This window comes from Cetorhinus maximus, chromosome 29, assembly GCF_964194155.1.
Source record: "Cetorhinus maximus chromosome 29, sCetMax3.hap1.1, whole genome shotgun sequence".
Taxonomy (NCBI): Eukaryota; Metazoa; Chordata; class Chondrichthyes; order Lamniformes; family Cetorhinidae; genus Cetorhinus; species Cetorhinus maximus.
Window position 1 is genome coordinate 7,651,563 of NC_135907.1, and position 21,128 is coordinate 7,672,690.

A 21,128-nucleotide genomic window follows, 5' to 3' on the forward strand; every position below is an offset into this window, starting at 1 on the left:
TGAAGAAGTACTTCCTGACATCACCCCTGAACGACCTAGCTTTAATTTTAAGGTTATGCCCCTTGTTCTGGACTCTTCCCCACCAGAGAGAGTTGGATAGTTAGAGAGAAACTATCAAATAATTTAATCTACCTCAATAATATCATCCATTAATCTTCTGTTCAAGGGAATACACCTGGCCTCGCCTTATAATTTAATCGTTTTTAGTCTGGTATCATTCTGCTGAATCTGCGCTGCAACCCCCACCCACCAAAGGCCATTAACTCCCTCCTCCCTCATTCACCAGGCATTGCCTCACTGACTGACCTCCTGTATCCTGCACACCTAGTCATTAGCGAGATAATGTTGAGTTGTTCTAATCTGATCAGCCTCACATATAAGCTCGATCCTGTGCTCCTGACACCTATATGTGCTTTTAACTGAGATGGGGCGGGGAGAAGAGTTGCTTGTCAACAGTCTGTCACAGGAACATGGCTGATTTTTGTTCTTCTCCTACCTTAGAGACACTTGGACTAATCATAGCATCACCAGCTCTGCTCTAATTTAGATCAGCTAACACAGCATAGACCTGGCACTTCCGTAGCCTGTTTGAGTCAGCACCTCACTATGCAGGCACTCAACTGAGACACCGAGAACTCTCCCATATCACTTGTCAACCTGTTCTCCCACGCGCTCAGACAAAACGTTTTTCTTTTTGTTTCAACAGAGAAATTTTGCCAATCCTGATGATCCCTTCAACAATGAAGAGAAGGAGAGAAAAGAAGTGGAAGCTTTAGCAAAGAAACTTGAGGAAAAATACGTGAGTGTTGTGTGTGTGAAGAGATGCAATTGCGAGAGCACACAAGCAAGAGAGTGCACACGGGAGGTACATCAGCAATTATGGGAACAGAATCTTGACATTCACACAACACTTCTGCCCTTCCTAAGAGGGAAGAACTTTCACAAACTCAGGATGTCCCAAAGCTCTTTACACCCATTGTGATGTATTTTTTGAACTGTAGTCACTTTTGTAATGTAGGAAACATAGCAGCCAATTGCGCACAGCAAGCTTCCAAAAACCGCAGATGAGATAATGGTAAGATAATGTGTTAAACAGGATACAGAAACACTCCAGCCCTCTGAGCATAGCTCCATGCCCAATAAAATGCCATCCTGCAAGCTGGCTGTTTCAGCTCAGCTAATTTCCCAAGTCTTCCGTGGACTGTCTCAGGCCTGTGCCCACGAACATTCAATCCCTGGGTATAGGATGAAGCTGAAATGGTAGCAGCTTTGATATTCAAACTCTTGGCTCTTAAGCACATGTGGATAATTCAAACTATAAAGTGATCAATATAATTGATTGTGATCATTTAAACCAACATTTTGCATCTGTCTTCAGGGTGGAGGACATAAGCATTCCAAAGATATTAGATAAGCAAGGAGCTAATAGGAGGAAAGATCTTGTAACAGTCTCTAAGATGAGAGACAAAGTATTTGAGCAACTAATGGGACTAAAGGCAGACAAGTCACCAGGACCTGATGGCCTGCACCCAAGGGTTTTAAAGGAAGTGGCTGCAGAGATAGGTCGAAATATTCCAGAACTCACTGGATTCCGGGAGGGTCCCAGTGGATTGGAAAACTGCTAATGTGACGCCCCTGTTCAAGAAGGGAGGGAGACAAAAAACAGGAAACTATAGGCCAGTCAACCTAACATCCATTGTTGGGAAAATGCTAGAGTCCATTATTGAGGAAGAAATAGCAGGACATTTAGAAAAGTTTAACACAATCAAACAGAATCAACATGATTTTGTGAAAGGGAAATCATGTTTGACAAATTTGCTAGATTTCTTTGAGGATATAACAAGCAGAGTTGATAAAGGGGAACCATTAGATGTAATGTATTTGGATTTCCAGAAGGCATTCGGTAAGGTGCCACATAAAAGGTTATTGTGCAAGATAAGAGCTCGTGGTATTGGAAGAAATGTATTAACATGGATTGAGTATTGGTTAACACACACAAGACAGTCGGGATTAATGGGTCTTTTTCAGGTTGGAAAGATGTAACTAGTGGAATGCCACAAGGATCAGTCCTAGGGCCTTAATTATTTACTATATATTAATGACTTGGAGGAGGGGGCAGAGTGTAATGTATCCAAATTTGCTGATGATACAAAAATAGGTGGGAGGGCATGTTGTGATGAGGACATAAGGTGAGTGAGTTGGCAGTTTAATGTAGGAAAGTGCGAGGTCATGCACTTTTAGGAAAAATCAAAAGGCAGGCTATTATTTAAATGGAGAGAGACTCCAAAAAAACGCAGCACAGAGGGATCTGGGTGTTCTTGTGCATGAAATACAAAAAGTTAGCATGCAGGTACAGCAAATAATTAAGAAGGCAAATGGAATTTTGGCCTGTATTGCTAGGGGGTTGGAGTTTAAAAATGGGAAAGCCTTGTTACAGCTGTACAGGGTGTTGGTGAGGCCGCACCCGGAGTACTGTGTACAGTTTTGGTCCCTGTATTTAAGAAAGGATATGCTGGCATTGAAGGCAGTTCAAAAGAGATTCACTAGGCTGATTCCTGGGATGAAGGGATTGACTTATCAAGAATGGCTAAACAGGTTAGGCCTTTATTCATTAGAGTTTAGAAGAATGAGGGGTGATCTTATTGAAAAGTACAAGATTCTGAGGGGGCTTGACAGGGTAGATGTTGAGAAGATGCTTCCACTAGTGGGGGAATCTCGAACTAGGGAACATAGTTACAGGATAAGGGGACACTCATTTAAAACTCAGATGCGAAGGAATTTCTTCTCTGAGGTTAGCGAATGTCTGGAATTCTCTACCTCGGAGTTGTGGAGGCTAGTTCAGTGAAAGTTTAAAGAGGAGGTAGGTAGATTTTTGAAATATCGGGGAGTTGAGGGCTATGAGGAGCTGGAAGAGTTGAGGCCTGGGGCAGATCAGCCATGAACTTATTGAATGACAGGGCATGCTTGAGGGGCCGAATGGTCGTCTCCTATTTCTTATGTTCTAAAAGTTGTGTTGTTTTTGTCTCTGGTGTTGGCCGAATTATACCTATGAGGATATGGTGCTTCAATGTTGCATATTGGTCACTGGCAAAAAACTGTCGCAAAGGAGTTCAGGATATTTGCTAATGTGGAAGAATCCAGTGTGAAATGACTGCTTTTTTGTCCTTGTTGTAAACGTACACCTTGAGGTAAACCTCTAACAAGGATATATCTCCAAAAATACGACAGTATATCGACTAACACATTTAAATTCTATGAGCAATTTTGCATCTGTCCTCTTGTCCCTTTACCTAAAAGGGAAACAAACTAAACAACTTCTGCAAATTGCAGGGTCAAAAGAATCACAAGCGACGGAAAGACCGCATGCAGGATTTAATTGACATGGGGTACGGTTACGATGACACAGATCCATTCATTGACAATTCTGAAGCGGTGAGTGTTGGTTTCTGATGACCTGTGTTGCTGTTCCTTTGGCAAGAAATGAGTACTTGTTTCTAAGCTTCACTTTGTGTGTTGTAAAGAACCTAACCAGCCACTCCATGGGACAAATCAGCAGCAGAACCAACAGCAAAGCACAGTGAGATGCGGCTGATATTATGGTGGTTTGCATGACATTTTAAACGTGCCGAGAGGCCTCCTTTTGTGCTGTAACAATTGGTGATTCTGTGCAAGGGGGATGGAGTTTAAAATAGGGAAGTCTTGTTGCAACCATACAGGACCGCACCTCAAGCCTTGTGTACAGTTTTGATCTCCTCACTTAAGGAGGAATGTACTTGCATTAGCAGCAGTTCAGAGAAGGGTCACTAGGCTGTCTTAAGAGGAAAGGTTGAGCAGGTTGGATCTTTACTCTGGTTCATAGCACCCTCGCCTTTGAAACAGAGGGTTGTGGGTTCATGTCCCACTCCTGGAAACCAAGAACTGTGATTGTACTCAAAAGAGTTGCATTCTGTGACTGTTGATAACTCGAAAGAGTATCACAAACACTTTAATCATGGAAAATATTTCATCTTCAAGGACTAAGAACATTCTAGAAGAATTTGTGTTTTAAACGATACTGCTCCTTAAAAGGTTAATGCAAGAACTCTGGTTGCTGCTGTTCCTGGAAAAGGCAGCATTTTACAAGAAAAGGTAATTAAGCAGTTTTCAAGAAGCTGGAAACCCCTTGACCCCAGTGGACTGTTTACAAGAGGGTCACAAGGCGATTAATGGCTTTGGAAAAAATGATGCCATGAAAGCTGTGTTAAAAAGCTGATAGGATGTTTTGCTTTGGAGGAAACAAGAAGGATCAACTGCTTGGGTAAGGAAGACAACAGGTCCTGAAGCTCCAGACCCAGTCCAAAGCACAAAGTGAAACGAAGTTTCTCCGAAGTCACTCTACGTTCTGAAATCGACTAACTGCAAGTTTTCCTTGAAGTCCGTCTGAAAAGTATCGTAAGAGTCATTGATTATTTCCCAGATCAGTGCTGAGAAACCGACTGTATAACCTGGACACCATTTCAAGGACTCTGCCATTTATTCTTTTCCCTTGAACCATCGACTTTTAATTTTTTGGCAGAATTCCTCTATTTTATCTTATTTTTGTGTGTGAGCATTAGGGTTTTTAGAAGGAGCACTTATTATACTCCCATATTTCGTACTGTATGTAATAAGCTTTGCCTTTCAACTTGAGAAGTCTGGTTTTACAATAAACTAATAATTTTCTTGTTTATTGAAGAAGCCTGGGCATTGCATGGTCATTCTGAGATTAATAGGTAAAGCACATATTTGACCCTATAGCTAGCTGGAAAAATCATTTAAATATATGTTGTGACCTGTGGAGTCGTGAAACTGGAGGCAGACAGTGCACTCCACCCATCTCTGTCTTAACTCATTGGAGTTTAGAAGAATGAAAGGTGATCTTATTGAAACATATGACCCTGAGAGGGTTTGACAGGCTGAGGGTATGTTTCCCCTCATCAAGGAATCTAGAACTGGAGGCACAGTTTAAAACTAAGGGATCTTGCATTTATGACAGAGATGAGAATTTTTTTTCTCAAGGTTGTTAGTCTTTTGAATTCCCTTCCCCAGAGAGCAGTGGAGGCTGGGTCATCGAGTACATTTTAAGGCTGGGTTTAACGTATTTTTGTTGGTAAGGTATTCGGGGGTTATGGGGGGGTGGGTGGCAGGTGGCAGGCAGGGAAGTGGAGTTAAGGCCACAATCAGGTCAGCCATGATCATATCGAATTGGGAGCAGGCTCTGGGCCGAATGGCCTACTCTTCCTATTTCTTATTTTCTTACGTAAATCGTGCATTTTGGACTAGTAATTCTGACCATTATCAGTGCACTCTTCAAGCAAAGTATTTTCTCTCTTCCCTTATGTGGTTATTAAGGTTTTCTACCTACCAGCATGAGGTGTGGATGTCTTTCCTGAGTGTCCATATCCACAAGCAGAATCTTAATAAGACTTGCAAGGTCCATGGAGTGAATTTAAATTGTGGCCAGAGTTTCCTGCCATCACTGTGAGCAATACTGAACATTAAGAGGGTAATTTTCCAAGTGGCAGGGGGCCAGCGGCCGCCAGCTGTGTGCACTGGACTATTAGAAGTCCACAGTTGGTAATTTTCCATTTGTGTTCATAGTTTCTCCACCACCAGCATGTCCTCAAAAAATATCCTCTGCTGTGACTGTTATGTTTGCAAACTTAGCGGTTAGTGTTTGAATACTGGCAGACATATAGTGCAACTGTGCGGTGATATTAGCACAATTTAATTTCGTGGCTAGATATGATGGAAAAAATAACTTGCATTTCAGTCTCACCGGTGTTAGTTGATATGGGTTGACTTGTGTTTTTCGAAATCCGGAGGAAGTTCAACGCTGAGAGCATGAGTACATGTCAATGCAGACTACTGTTTTGTTACTGAATAAGGGAACTATGTACAACAGAATCCTTTCAGTTCTGGGAAACAATTTCACAACCATGATGATCTCGCTCTGGGGGGTGGGGTGGCACATTTTGAGAACTCATCACCTAAAACCTCCTCTTTCCTCAATGGTTCTTAAACTTGGTTCATTCTGGAAATGGCAGATGATAGTATCCCTGAAGGCCACCTGTATCTGATGAAGCGTTTTAGTGTTCGCATGGAAAATCCTGACACTCCAAAGCGAAGCTACTTTTTGAGCACGTGCCACATTTTAAAAAAATTATTTAATAGGATGTGAGCTTCAATGACAAAGCCAGCATTTGTTGCCCATTCTGAATTTCCCTTGAGAAGGTGCATGTGTGCCTCTTGAACCACTGTAGTCCATGTGGTGTAGAAAGTCATACAGTGCTGTTAGGGAAGGACTTCCAGGATTTTGACCCAGCAACAATGAAGGAACAACAATTTAGTTCTAAGTCAGGATATTATGTGGCTTGGAGGGGAATTTGCAGGTGGTGGTGTTGCCATGCATCTGCTGCACTTGTCTTTCAAGGTGGTAGCGGTCCCAGGTTTAGAACGTGCTGACAGTAAGCTAGGTGAACTTAGGTGACTTCTGCCTTGTAGATGGTGGACAGGATTTGAGAAGCCAGGAGGTGAGTCACTCACCTGAAAATTCCCAGCTTCTCCCCTGCTCTTGGAGCATCAGCATTTATATGGCTGGTCCAGTTCAGTTTCTTGTCAACCATAACCCCCAGAATGTTGATGGTGGGGGATTCAGCAATGGTAATGCCATTGGATGTCATGGGATGATAGTTAAATTACCACTTGTTGGAGATGGACATTGCCTAGCACTTGTGTGGCACAAATGTCACTTGTCACTTCTGAGCCCAAGTCTGAATGTTGTCCAGATCTTGCTGCATATGGACACATATGGCTTCAGTTTATGAGTGAATGAATCATGTGCAAACACCAGCAAACATCCTCACTTTTGACCTTATGATGGAAGCAAGGTCATTGATGAAGCAGCTGAAAATGGTTGGGCCTAGCACACTACCCTGAGGAACTCCTGCAGAAATATCCTGGGACTGAGATGGTTGACCTCCAACAGACACAACAATCTTCCATTGTGCTAGATATGACCCTGAGCTTCCCCTGATTCCCACTGGCTTTGATTTTTCTGGGCTCGTTGATACCACATTCCATCAAATGCTGCCTTGATGTCAAGGGCAGTCACTCTCAACTCACTTCTTGAATTCAGATTTTTTGTTCATATCTGGGCAAAGGTTGTAATGAGGTCAGGAGCCAAGTGGTCCTGGCAGAACCTGAACTGAGCATCAGGGAGCAGGTTTTTGCTATGTAAGTACTGTTTGATAGCACTGTCGATGACACCTTCCATCACTTTGCTGATAGTTGAGAGTAAACTGACGGGGTGGTAATTGAATGGATTTGTCCTGCTTTTTGTGGCAGGGCATACCTGGGCAATTTTCCACATTGTCGAGCAGATGCCAGTGTTGTAGCATTGCTGGAGCATATTGGCTAGGGGCGCAGTTAGTTCTGGAGCACAAGTCTTCAATACTGTTGCTGGGATGTTGCCAGGGCCCATAGCCTTTGCGGTATCCGGTGCCTTCAGCCATTTCTTGATCTCTCATGGAGTAAATTGAATTGTTTGGAGAATGGCATATGTAATTTTGGGGACCTTGAGGCTGAGATGGATCATCTGCTCGGCACATTTGGCTGACAATGGCTGCAAGTGCTTCAGCCTTGACTTGTTCACCGGCATGCTGAGCTCCCCCATCATTGTTGTTTAATTGTCCACCACCGCTTGTGACTAGATGTAGCAGGACTGCAGAACTGATCTGTTGATTGTTGGATCTGTCTATCGCATGGTGCTTCTGCTATTTGACATGCATGTAGTCCTGTGCCGTAGCTTCACCAGGTTGTCACCTCATTTTCAGGTGTGCCTGGTGCTGCTCCTGATATGCAGCCCTATATCCCTCGTTGAACCAGGTTTAGTCCTCTGGCTTATTGGTAATGGTGGAGTGAGATATATTCTGGGCCATGAGTTTACAGATTGTGACTGAATACAGTTCTGTCTCATGGATGCCCAATTTTGAGCTTCTAGTTCTGTTCTGAATCTATCTCATTCAGCATGGTGGCAGTGCCACATGACAGTAATGATATTGGTGTGAATTCGGGACTTCGTCTCCACAAGAATTTTGCTGTGGTCACTCCTGCCAACACCGTCATGGATGTATGCACTTGCCAGAGGTAGATTGGTGAGGATGAAGTCAAGTAGGTCTTTCTCTCTTATTGGTTCCTTCTTCATCTGGTGCAGACTTGGCCTGACAGATATGTCCTTCAGGGCCCATTCAGCTCGGTCAGGCATTTCCATAGCAGTTTAGTACAGCTGAGTGTCTTTCTAAGCCATTTCAGAGGAGTGTTAAGGAGTCATCACATTGTGTGGATCTGGAGTAACATGTAGGCCAAACTGGGTAAGGACAGTAGATTTCCTTCCCTAAACCAGGTGAGTTGTTATGACAATCTGATAGCTTCATGGTCACCATTACTGAGGCTAGATTTAATTCCAGATTTTTATTAATTAATTGAATTTATATTCCTCCAGCTGCCGTGATGGACCTCTGGATTACTAGTCCAGTAACATTACCACGATACATTGTTCCCATATAGCATCAATGTGGAGGACATGCAATGTAAATTTCCACGAGCTGTGGGTGGTTTTAGTTCCATTTCGTCAAGCTGTGACGTGAATTAAGGAAAGAAAAATAAAGCTTTCATTTATACAGAGCCTTTCATTTCCTCCAGAATATCCTAAAAACACATTACAGATTACAGCTCTGGAGGTAAAAGTTGGAAACAAAATTTCAGACACAGGAAAAATTGTTGGGCTTATGGGAAAAGAGCAGGAAATGGGATGAATTGGATAGCTCCTTCAAAGAGCCAGCATAGGCATGATGGGCTGAACAGACTCCTCATGTGCTGTATGATTCTATGATCAGTGACATTGCACACAGGGAGTTGAGGGCAAGCATGCCTTTAGGCGAAGAGGGGTTACGAGTGGGGAATAAGTGATTGGTCTGAAGTGAAATTTGATGTCAGATATATTCTATCCTTGGTTTTTTATTATAGTTTGATATTATTTATAATTAAATAGCAAAATTTATAGCATTTTGAGATTCAGATTTGGTTTCTCTGCAGTTTCTATTCTGATTGTGTTATAGGAATTCATAATGGAAGAAGTAGCATAGTGTTGACACATTTTTAATGTATTATAGAACTGCACAGGCAACCGTTGACATGTACAGGGTATCATCACACATACCAAAAATGTATATATTTCAGATTAGGTCGTAGTAACACTGAGCAATATATACTGGGTAGCTCCAACCACTTGAACACCGCACACTTGTCTCTTTAACCCAGACTAAAAATTCCAGCTCACAGCTGCAATTAGCAAAGGCTCCTGCTGAAACCTGAATTTATTTTCCAGTATGATGAATTGGTGCCGGCCTCCCTGACAACAAAATACGGAGGATTTTACATAAACACAGGAACTTTACAGTTCCGGCAGACGTCCGACACTGAAGATGAAGATATGGTGGGAAAGAAAAGACTGAAATCGCCAAAAGTAAGTCATGGTTTGATTTTAATTCCATGGCGGATTGTGTGACTTGGAAAGTACCCCAAATAATGTTTATTTTGACCACCATGGACCCCCCTTCCCCCAACACCAGGCATAATGATGAGAGTGGGCCGCCTCAGTTTCTAGTAACCCTCTAATCAGACTTTCTACTCGGAACTGCACACTTCCACTTTGCAGGTTGAGTTTGGAGATGTGCATGCATGTCTGTGTCACGCAATTCAGTGACACAGCGAGTTGGTGGACTCGTCCTTTGTAATGTTTACTTAATCTATCTGCTGAACATGAGTGTCTATGACACCCACACCACCCTGCCTCAACACAGCCCCAAAGTGCCTTCTATTCTGGTTATCAACTCTTTGCCATCTAATTCTAGCATTTAAGCTATAACTATCTACTTCAATCCTATTTTTCACCTGTTCACCACATCATTATATATGTTCACTTGTCCAATTCACTTTTATGTGTTCTAGTCACTGCCTTAATAGCTTTTTCTGGTAATGCATTCCAGAGCCTACAAGCTTTTTTTAGGAAAGATATCTCCTAGCTTCCCCCTTCGGGTGATAACCCTCTGTCTACGCCTCCTTGTTATTTGCTGTAGTTTGTATTGCCAATGTTCTACCACAGGGATTAAAATGCACCAAGCTTCCTGAGATGCTGTATAATTCCACTGCTTTCTTTTTAAAAAGGATGTTTTGTAATAAATTTGGAAGTACTGATGAAATGCCATTGTTAGGTATTGCGTGAAACTCGGGCTTGAAGTAACAAAATGTCGTGTGTATGTGTTTTCTTAGTTGACAGTAAGCAGAAAACTAGTCATGTTTTTCCTTTTAGAGACAAAAATTAAAAGATGGAGAAGACAGGGTGGTGAAAAAACAAAGAAGGAAGGACGAAAGTGGGATGAAAGAGAAGAAATCAAGGAAGCTGAAGGTTTCAAAGGAGTCTGGGTGAGTCGTTCATGCTGAGTTTCTAGAATGGCAGCGAATACAAGGTGTCATTAATCACAGTCACTGAAAAGTTGTTACTGCAGATTAGATAGATATTCAAAATACAGTGAGATGGGAGATTTAATGTATTGGAAAGATGGGCTTTATTGTCTTTTCTCTTCCCTGTCTTGCTTATGGCAAAATGTTGGGTTTTCTCTCCACGTCCTCCGGAGCAGGTGGTTCTGTGTAATGATGCATCTTGCATTGGATGGTTTGGTGTCATCACATTGTTGATGTCATTCAGTGTGTTGTGCTGTTCCATGACTATTCCAGTGCTCTACTGGACAGCTTCCCACCTACCCACCCTCCAGAAACTTGAGCTCATCAAAAACTTTGTCCACATCCTAATCCGCACCTAGTCCATTTTATCCATCACCCCCTTAGGCTTGCCTCTCCTGTTCCAGAGATGAGATTTTTATAAGAGATAGGTAGGTTCTTGAGAAAGTTAGCAATGGGTGAACCGTAGCTCTGGGGATAACTCCTCCAATGTAAGATTCTCATCCTACAGTGCCTCACCATTTCCTTTCTTTGTAAACTCTTTAGCTCTACAAACCTCCAAAAGCATTGCATTCCTCTAATTCTGGCCTCTTCTGTATCCTTAATTTCCTTCTTCATATCATTGGCAGCTATGGTTTCAGCTGTCTAGGCCCTAAGCTTGTTTGCTAAATATTGAATCAGACGGACCAGTAACTTCCCATGTCTTGATTCCTAGCTTGTACTGAGTTAACTCAGCTCAGACAGTGTAGATGCTGGAGTTAGACTTGCTCCTCCTGAGCCAGGGAGGAGATTTTTTTGAGAAAAGATAGTTAGGTTCTTGAGGAAGTTAGCAATGAGTGAACCGGATGCCTGATAGTGCATAAAAATACTTCACTGTTCTCAAAACCCAGCCACTGAGAAGCCACCATAGCTATGTTCTATGAGGTATGTGCTGATGAAAAGTCAGAGGCCTGAACCATTAACTCTCTTTCTCTCTCCACAGATGCTGCCTGACCGGCTGAGTATTTGCAGCATTTTCTGTTTTTATGTTATACGGGTTATGTCCAAACCTAAGCTTAGCACAGGTTGTCAAGAACCAAACCTTAGGCACCCCAAAGTGTGCTGGGTTGCTATTGCAATTATCAGCTCAAACTCTGCAATTTACCAGCACAAAGCTTCTTGCTGGCCCTTCTAGAATATGCTAAAGATAAAAGTATTATGCCATTTAGCACATGGTGTATTATCCTGCTATGCATAATGAGAACTGTCCCTTTAAGGCCACAAGGTGTGAGTAAGCCCATCCCAAGGTTAATAAGCTAATTCTTCTCATGGATATCCTGAGGTTAACCAAAGAGTAATTGCGCAAATGCAGGGACTAGAACTCTGCTGGCAAAAGGAACATGCCAGGCATTGTGCCTTTTTTGAATTAAGCAAAAGTTTGGGGGGCAGTAGTTCCCTGGTGCACTCTCCATGGCAACACCTTGACCAATCAGAGTCGACTTGCCAACAAATTAGTACCCTTTTTCATGCAGTATGAATTGTTGCTTCGTTTGAAATTTGGCATTCTTGTGGCTGTCCTGATGAGTGCAAGACAAAAAGATTTGATGGCTTGTCTGTTTTTCAGCAATACAAAGAGTAATTGTTAGTCAGTGATTATGCAACAGCACAAAATGCCTCCCTTTTTTTGTTCTGAAGGTTATTTTGCATCTGTAACAGAGTACATGGGACTTTGAACTTTACTATTAACCCACTCCTTTGGTATTGAATTCAGGACCTGGAGAGCAAGGAATAATTGAGCCTGGGTGTTCAGACATAATTCCCCAATTTAAAGTCAAAGGCACGGTCCTTATTTTTATATTATACCTGGATAAATATTATTTACTGTTGAATAGCAAAATTGACAGCAATTTGGGGAGCAGAGAAACAGAGGCATCACTCCGCAGTACAGGCTGAAGGGCTGTGTGCTGTTATAGTGCAGGGGGGGTGTAATTATGGTGTGACGAGTTTACATAGGCATTATAAATGTTACCGTTGAAATTTATATTGGAAATGTTGACATAAGTAATGGACAACTGGAAATATGGGTTTATAGATGGGAAACTGTCAGTGGGTGTAAAATTTTTAGTATATTATCTGTAATAACACACAGCTTTTGTCTGTCTGGACTGTTTTCGTTGGTCAGTTTAGAGGTTGTGGCTGTTGGTGGGTTTATTTGTGGATTGTCCCTGGATGCACTCAGCACCTGAATGTTATTTTTTAAAAAACGGTTTTAAAAAAAATCTAATTAACCAACTGCCACCCCACAGGGACAGAACAACAGAGTTTTGCAGAACAACCTCACCAAGCACAAGGCACTCTGGAAAGGGGAGGGATGGACGGGAACACTTTGGCAGGGGAAGGGTTGTCGGGGACAGTATGGGGTGAGGGGTGGGCGTAGGTGGTGGAGTGAGGGGTGGGGAGAAGGTATGGATGAATGTATGGGAAGTATGAATTGGGGGTGGGGTTAGCACAGGGAGAACAGATAGCATGAGGATGATATGAGGTGAATGGCATAGGAATGAGGAAATGGAATGGGATGGGGATTTCAGGAAATGATGTTGCAATAAAGATACTAATTGCACTGTAAATGTTTTGTGAGTTGGAAGATGAGAGCCCAACCTGACTGGAGGGATGAGTGGGGTGAGGGGCATGGGAGGGAAATGTCATGGTGGGTGGGCAACAAAGGGGGTGGGGGGGAATGCTTGGAAGATGGGTGGATGACAGGATGGAGATGGCACAGGAAGAAGGGTTAGAATGCGATGAGGACAATATGAGAGGAATGAAAGGAAGGGGGTTGGCATGAGAGGGATGGCAGGGGAAGACTAAATTTAAAAAGTAACATTGCATTAAAGATACCAATTTGACTGCAGATGCTTTGCAGGTCTCTTCTAGCAGAAATTTACATTTCATTTGCAAAACAGAAATAAACAGGAAACACATTATATCAGCACTATAACGCTTTTTAAGTTTAGGGACATGTGTGGGTCTTGACCCCATTCTACCGTTTGCAGAATACACATCTGAAAAGAAAGATTGAAAACAAGTTTTCTTTTCTTTGAAAATTTCGTGTCAACTTGAGGCTGACAATGGAGTGGGGTTTCTGTAGCTTCCCCCAGCCCCTTGGTTAAATACTTTACAAATGTTGCTTGTCACTGGCTTGAATGGAAAGTGACCAGAGCAGGAATTAATCCCGACCCGTCCATGTTACATAGAATGAACAGTATGGAAATAGGATGTTTGGTCCAACTGGTCCATACCGGAGTTTGTGCCCCACACAAGCCTGTTCATCTCACCCGATCAGCATGACTTTCTATTCCTTTCTTCATCACACATTTCCCCTTAAGTGCATCTGTTTATTCACCTCACCTAGTGAGTTCCACATTCTAACACTCTTTGAGGAAAGAAGTTTCTCCTAAATTCCCAACGTATTTATTAGCAACTGTCATATATTTACGGCCCCTAGTTTTGGACTCCCCATAAATGGAAAAATCTTTGCATCTAACCTATCAAGTCTCTGGATAATCTTAAAGATCCTGATTAGGTAACCCCTCAGGCTTCTCATTTCTCAAGAAGACAACCACTGATAGTTATAATATGTCAGCTCTGGTTATCATCAGTGTTGATGTTCTTCACTCTGCTGCTGGACAACACATCTGCCTGACATTTTTTTTAAAAGCTTCTACTTTTTTCTAATCTGTCCATCCCCTCACCACCCCACCCACCCTTCTCAATCGTGAGAAATTGACTCAAGTGCCAGTTTTGTGGTCTGACAACCTGTTGTATATTGCAAAATAAATACATAGTGAAGCTCACTATCTAGAAAAAAGCTGGGAGCTTAGTTGTGTTTCATGGTAATTACTAGTGAGGTCACTGTCAGAACATGATTTTGTCAGTAAACCATGAATTATCGACATGTCATCTTGCCTGATTTTATTTTTAAAAATCATTCTTGGGATGTCGCAGGCTGGCCAGGCTGTCATTACCGAACCCTAAAATAAAAACAAAAAACTGCTGATGCTGGAAACCTGAAATAAAAAAACTCAGCAGGTCTGGCAGCATCTGTGGAGAGAGAAACAGAATTATGTTTTGAGTCCGTATGACTCTTCAGAGCTCTGAAGAAGAGTCATGCTTGCTCAGAACATTAACTCTGTTCTCTCTCCACAGATGCAGCCAGTCCTGCGGAGCTTTTCCAACATTTTCTGTTTTCATTACCAAAGCCTAGCTCCCCCGAGAAGTTGGTGAAACAGTTTGATACAATTGAGTGTCCTGCTATTTCATGGGACAGGTAAGAGTCCATCACATTGATGTGGGACTGGAGTCACATGTAGGCCAGACCGGGCAGGTTTCCTTCCTTAAAGGACACCAGTGAGTCACTTTTACTGATGCAAGCTTTTTAATTCCGCTTTTTCAAGCTTGAATTGAAATTCTCAAATTGCTGTGGTGGAATTTGAACTTGTTCTCTGGATTATTAGCCCTCTAACGCAACCACTATTCTACTCGGTAAACACCTCTCTGCTCTCTTTCAGAGTGGTGGCCCTCAACGCTGACAAACATAAAAAGAAGCGGAAAAATCACAGTGACGCCTTGTCGTTGGCCGAAATGCTCAAAAAGTTCCAGAGGGAGAAAGAAGCCATGAAAAAGCAGGAAATCACCTTGAAACCTCCACCCTCCTCTCAGGTCGCTGAGCAGGCTGCAAAGAACTCTGGCTGTTCCGAGATCAGCCTGACTGCCTCTGACCAGGTCTTTGCAATTCTAGGGAACTCCAATGAGAATGACTTGCTTCAGGAAGCCGCCAATGCCATGGAGTTGCTTGGGGACCTGGACATAGATAAGCTGCTGGCAGAGACGCCGAGCGGAAGCCCAGCCTCTGAAACCGAGGAAAATAGCAATACCGCAATGTCCTCAAGCTTCAGCTTCCTGGCCCAGAGCCATAAGCAGGTGTCTGAGTTGCCAGTGGGGTTACCTGCCCAGCTTGAGAAACGGATCCATGATCTTAAGGCACTATGCGCTGTACATTCAAACAACGAAACCTATGTAAGTACATTAGAAAATCATGAAGTGGCATTTGGAAAGATAAGTTCCATTTTCCAGCATTTATTCTCAGCTCTAAAGGTGCTGCTCTTCCTGAGGTCAGTAATGTAAGGGTAGGAAAGCATCTAGGGAACAGTGACCACAGCACTCTTCGGTTTGACCTTTTTTTCAAAAGAAATGGAGAAGGAACCTTCAAAAGTGTTGAGTGGGGGCGGGCTAAGGGAAAGGGATTCCATTTCAATTGGGAGAGAAATGGGAAGCAAAAATTGGGAAATAAGACATTTGATAGACCCATCCAAATCTTTCCCCAAGCACTTATTTCTTAAGTTGTTCAACCATGTATTTTGTCACAGCTGAACCCAATCCTGTCCACCATTCAAACAGGAATGATTGGAGAGTGACCAGGAGTGGGAGCCCTGTCTGATTTGATTTTTCCTTCCCTCCCCTGTCCCACTCCCTTTCAATGAGTATGAGGCCAGTTGTAAGCCAACTGATACAGTACAGAGTCTGAGTGGTCTGGGTGCCCCAGTGCCTTTACACACATGACTTTTGGAGGGACCTGTTTTCATTTTTAATTTTCCCTTTACCTCCTTGGTTTGCCCGCAGCCCTCTTGCACTTCACCAGACATTGTTCACATGCAGATCTGAATGGTGAATATTGGCATACTATTCAAATAGTATGGACCCTGTCCTTGTGTGCTGAACAGCATCACCTCCCAAGTTCCACTCCAACTTCCCATCCTGACTTGGACATCTGTTGCCGGTCCTTCATTGCCACTGAGTTAAAATCATGGAACTCTTTCTCCTCCCACCCCTGACCTTGATGTAGCACCTTTAACATAGAAATATGTTCCAAGGTGCTTCATGGAGATGTAAAAGAAAGGATATGAAATGAGGTGACTGAAAGCTTGGTCAAAGAGGTGAGTTTTAAGGAGGGTCTTAAAGGGGGAGAGGGAATTTTCAGCACTTTTTTGAAATTCCAGTCAAGAGATAAGGCATGGATAAGGCTATAATAAGCAGATGGGCTAAGGTAGGAATGGAGATGAGCAATGTTAGAGGTGGAAACAGGCAGTCTTGTTGATGGAGTGGATAACTGGTTAGGAGCTCATCATGGGATCAAATAGGATGCCAAAGCTACAAACGATCTGGTTGAGCTTCAGATAGTGGCTGACTGGGAGGAGGATATTGGAGTGGACTGATTCAGGGGCAAGAATGCTGAGATGAATGAGTGACAGCACTGACTGTAGCATGCTCAGCCTGTAGCATGTGTTTGCAAACCAGTGTGAACTCAGGGCATTGAGTGGATCTGTTTTGAGAGACCATTGCACAGCTGCTCTGTAATTGGTACCACTGCAACACATCCGACACAAGTCCTGTCCGCCGGTGCAATCTTGCAGAGGGTGTCACTGCATCGTGATCAGAAACAGGAACCCAAGCTGAATTTATTATAGTTTCTTTGACCAGTTTTGTCCGATACATTAGCCAAATGTGGTGCATTGGGAATCCTGACATGACGATTTACATTTCATCTTAGCAACTATGATCGGTAGACACTGTCGTTGGGCATGCGATCTCAACTCGTACGCATGTTAAGTGTGTGTGTGTGTGTATTTTAACCTTCTTTATGCATTATGCATATTGAACTGGCAACACGAAAAGCAAAGTGTACAAGTATTTTTTTAATTGTTGGAAGTGCCTCGGTTACTGAAAGGTGGCAGAAGTATGCGCGTATACATATAAAGTGCATTTGTTTGCATAATGTGTGCATCATAGAATCATATAGCCTCGAAGGAGGGCATTCAGCCCATCTTGCCTGCACCAAATCCCTGAAAGAGCCGTTAGTCCCATTCTCTGCTCTTTTCTATAACCCTGCAATTTTTTCCTTTTTAAGTATGTACCCAGTTCTCCTTTGAAATTTACTATTGAATCAGCTTCTGCTTCCACTGCCACTGCCCTTTCAGGCAACACATTCCAGATTATCATAACTCTATATAAAGACAATTCTCATTTTCCTCCCACACCCTCTTTTTTTGCCAATTATCTTAAGTCTCCTCTGGTTACCAACCCTCTTGCTGGTGAAAACATTTTCTCTCTATCTCTTCTTCTCAAAACCCCTCATAATTAGCACTTCTATTAAATCTCCCCTTGCCTTTCTCTGCTCGGAGGAGAACAACCCCAGCTTTTCCAGTCTCTCTACGTAACTGAATTCTCTCATCCCTTGTTCCATGCTGGTAAATCTTATCTGCACCCTCTCCGATGCCTTGATATCCTCCCTAAAGTGTGGTGCCCGGATTTGGGCACGACATTCTTGCTGAGGTCTGACCAGTGATTTACAAAGGCTTACTATCACTTCCTTTCTTCACAACTCTGTGACTGTATTTATAAGGCCATAACAGAAAGCGAACAAACCACTGTGGTTCATTTTCAAAGGGATAGGATTGAGAAATAGAGGAGTAATCTTAATCTTATATGAAACTTCAGTTAGAACACAGTTGGGAGTATTGTGAATAGTCCTGGTCTCCAAATTATAAAAAGAATATTGAAGCACTGGAGATGGTACAAAAAAAAGATTTGCCAGGATGATATCCAGAAATGAGAAGTCATACCCAACAGGAAATATTGAACAAGCTGGGGTGCTTTACTCTAGAAGAGAGAAGACCAAGGGGTGACCTAATCAAGACCTTTAAGGTTACGAAAGGGTTTGATAGGGAAGATTTTCTACTTGTGGGAGAGTCCAGAACAAGGGAGCATGAATATAAGATGGTCACTAATCAAGCCAGTTGGGAACTCAGAAGAAACTTCTTTACCCAAAGCGTGATTCAAATGTAAAACTCACTACCAGAAGGAGTGTTTGTGGTGAATAGGATTGATGCATTTAAGGGGAATCTCCATAAACACAGGATGGAAAAAACAATGAAAGTTATGTTGATGGAGTTAGGTGAAGCTGGGGACAAGGCGGAGGAGGTTCATGTGGAACACAAATGCCAGCTTGGGCCTGTTTCTGTGCTGTAAATACCATGCAATAAAGTCAGGCTTCCTGTTTGCTATTTTAACAGCTGCATCTCAGGCATTTTCAACGAAATTTAATGCATGTGACTAAAATAGTATTGCTGCCTTCACACCTGTGGCTAGTCAGCAATTGCCATTAGACAACACTGTCCTACTGCAGAAACGTTGTGGACACTCAGCCCACTTAGTTGCCTGCCTGAGAAGTGCTGAATCAACACTAACGCCAAGCCTTCTAGTCTGAAAGGCCTAGTGCTCTGCAGACAATGTATTTGAACTTATGGAGAAGTAGAGAGCAATAATAAAAGGATCGCAAGAAACCTGAAGGACTTGAATATTCACAAAGTAGCAGGTAGAACTGATCAAGAATGTTTAGATGGAAGCGCTGGCAGCATCTTCCTATTGGAGCTTTTCCAGTGCAGGGGCAGTGAATGAAAATGGGAAAAAAGCTGACAGATCTCTTTTTAAAAAAAAAAGGCTAAAATAAGAGACCTGCCATGGGATCATCATGGCACAGAAGGAAGCCATTTGGCCAATTACGTCCATGCGGCTCTCAATAGAGCAATGCAGTCATCCCCAATCTCCCACTGTATCCTCGTAGCCCTGCAAGTTTATTTTTCTCAAGTGTCTATCCAGTTTCCTTTTGAAATTATTGATCATCTCCACTTCCACCAACTTAGTGGGAAGAGTATTCTTCCTCACGTTTCCCCCCCACCCCAGTATCTCTTGTCCAAAACCTTCAATCTGTGACCCATTAGCTTGACTTCCATAGCGAGGATGATGTTGTGCATTTATAATAAAGGAACAAATTCAAGTATAAGAGTAAAAATAAATATTGCAACATACTGTGGGTTTATTAAAGTTGGGTCATAGTTAACAGATTAACTGAGGATCTTTGAGATTGTAACTGACTTGGATGATGGTTACGTGGTCATTGTTGTGTATTTTAGCTTTCAAAATGCATTTGACAAAATGGCTGTGTAGCAGACTGGCTGAAGTTCTTGGGACAAACGAGGATGTGTAGATTTGATAATCAGATAAGGGAAAGAGTTGTTTAGTATTTGTGTTGGGTACAGAAAAAGGCTGTCAGCCCCGTGCATGCTTGCTGCTGTCCTTTGCCTGATGATCTTCTCGCATCCCAACCTTTTCATCCCCTACTTCTTGGGAGAGGAAGAATTCCAGACACCAGCCTATCCTGGAAGACTCTTTGAAAAGTTCCTTTGTGATTCCTCATGAATGACCAGGCAATCCCCTGATGTGCTCAAATCCACTAGTCATTATGCAGGATGATTCACTATGATCAGCTGTTCTATCTAGGAGTCCATCAATTACCTTTAAAAGACTTTTTTTTCCCCCTCGTACCAGATGTCACCAAACCTTTTCGGATAGTCAACCAAATCTCCTTTCCTAATTTACATGAACCCCCTAGTTCAACCTGGTTCCATCACCTCGAACATACTAACACCAGCATCTCAACAACCCTAGGCTTGGGGAAAATAATAAGGCAAGGTTACCCGTTCCTCATTGCTGCTGGGAAACAACTGTGTATGGTTATCGGATGAGGATGGAATCTTCCATGATGCCCCACATAGTTGATTGGTCCACAAACACTTAGTTCACACATGAAAAATGGCCATCTGTGATGTCAACCATGGAACTGTACTTCAGCAAGAATCAACACCTGAGAAGAGAGGGCCAAAGCATCAAAGTTTAGGGCAGCTGTTGCAGATTAAGAAAACACTAGTTGAGAGTAAGTTTAAAGATTGAGAGTCCATGGCATGGTATTGACGTCCTATAAAGCTGTACTGAGACCACTCAATTATAGTCACTGAAGCACAGCTTGGACACACCTTTGGGACTTACTTGGAAAAGTGTGAAGGACAATATGATCTCCTATCTCCAACCATAAAGCGCTAAATCAGTTGAAGCTTGTGGCAGAGCTTCTAGGGATTCAGCAGAATAGCTTCCATTATCCCATGCAGAAAGTCCAAAACCGAGGTGGATTTGCAGGATATGGTTACAGTGAGAGAGGGCTCCTGCCCTAGATTGCCCCAGCGAGACTCATTTCTTTTCCAAAACACCTTAACACAAAGATTTGCATTAAAAAATTGAGATATATTACTCGTATATGTTTTATAATGACACTACCTTACCAATTATATTCTGTAGTGATATACTGTCCGTTACATCCCAAAACAGGGGCGTATGTGTGTGTTCTCTAATGATGTACTGTGCAATACCCGTCGCAGCACGGATTATTTTTATTCTTTATGTGATGTGGGCGTTGTTGCCCATCCCTAATTGCCCTTGAGAAAGTGCTGGTGAGACATCGCCTTAAACTGCTGCAGTCCATGTGATGTAGGCGCAATCACAGTGGTGCTTGGAAGGGAGATCCAGGATTTTGATCCACTGACAATGAAAGGATGGCGATATAGTTCCAAGTCAGGATGGTTTGTTGCTTGAAGGGGAACTTGCAGGTGGTGGTTTTCCCATGCATTTGCTGCCTTTGTCCTTCAAGGAGGTGGAGGTCATGG

At 42.7% G+C, this 21,128-nt stretch overlaps 1 protein-coding gene across 2 annotated transcripts in view; it reads left to right on the forward strand.

The window, feature by feature from the left end:
• The window catches only part of LOC144669571 (ubinuclein-2-like), a 78,414-nt gene that overhangs the window by 9,921 nt on the left and 47,365 nt on the right, over positions 1–21,128 (forward strand). Inside the window, exons 2-6 of one of the 2 annotated variants that reach the window (XM_078532067.1) lie at positions 707–799; positions 3,331–3,432; positions 9,407–9,544; positions 10,391–10,503; positions 15,084–15,591. In XM_078532067.1, the coding sequence (XP_078388193.1) occupies positions 707–799; positions 3,331–3,432; positions 9,407–9,544; positions 10,391–10,503; positions 15,084–15,591 (954 nt within the window). The remainder of the gene's footprint in view (positions 1–706; positions 800–3,330; positions 3,433–9,406; positions 9,545–10,390; positions 10,504–15,083; positions 15,592–21,128) is intronic. The other variant, XM_078532068.1, reaches the window with a different exon arrangement.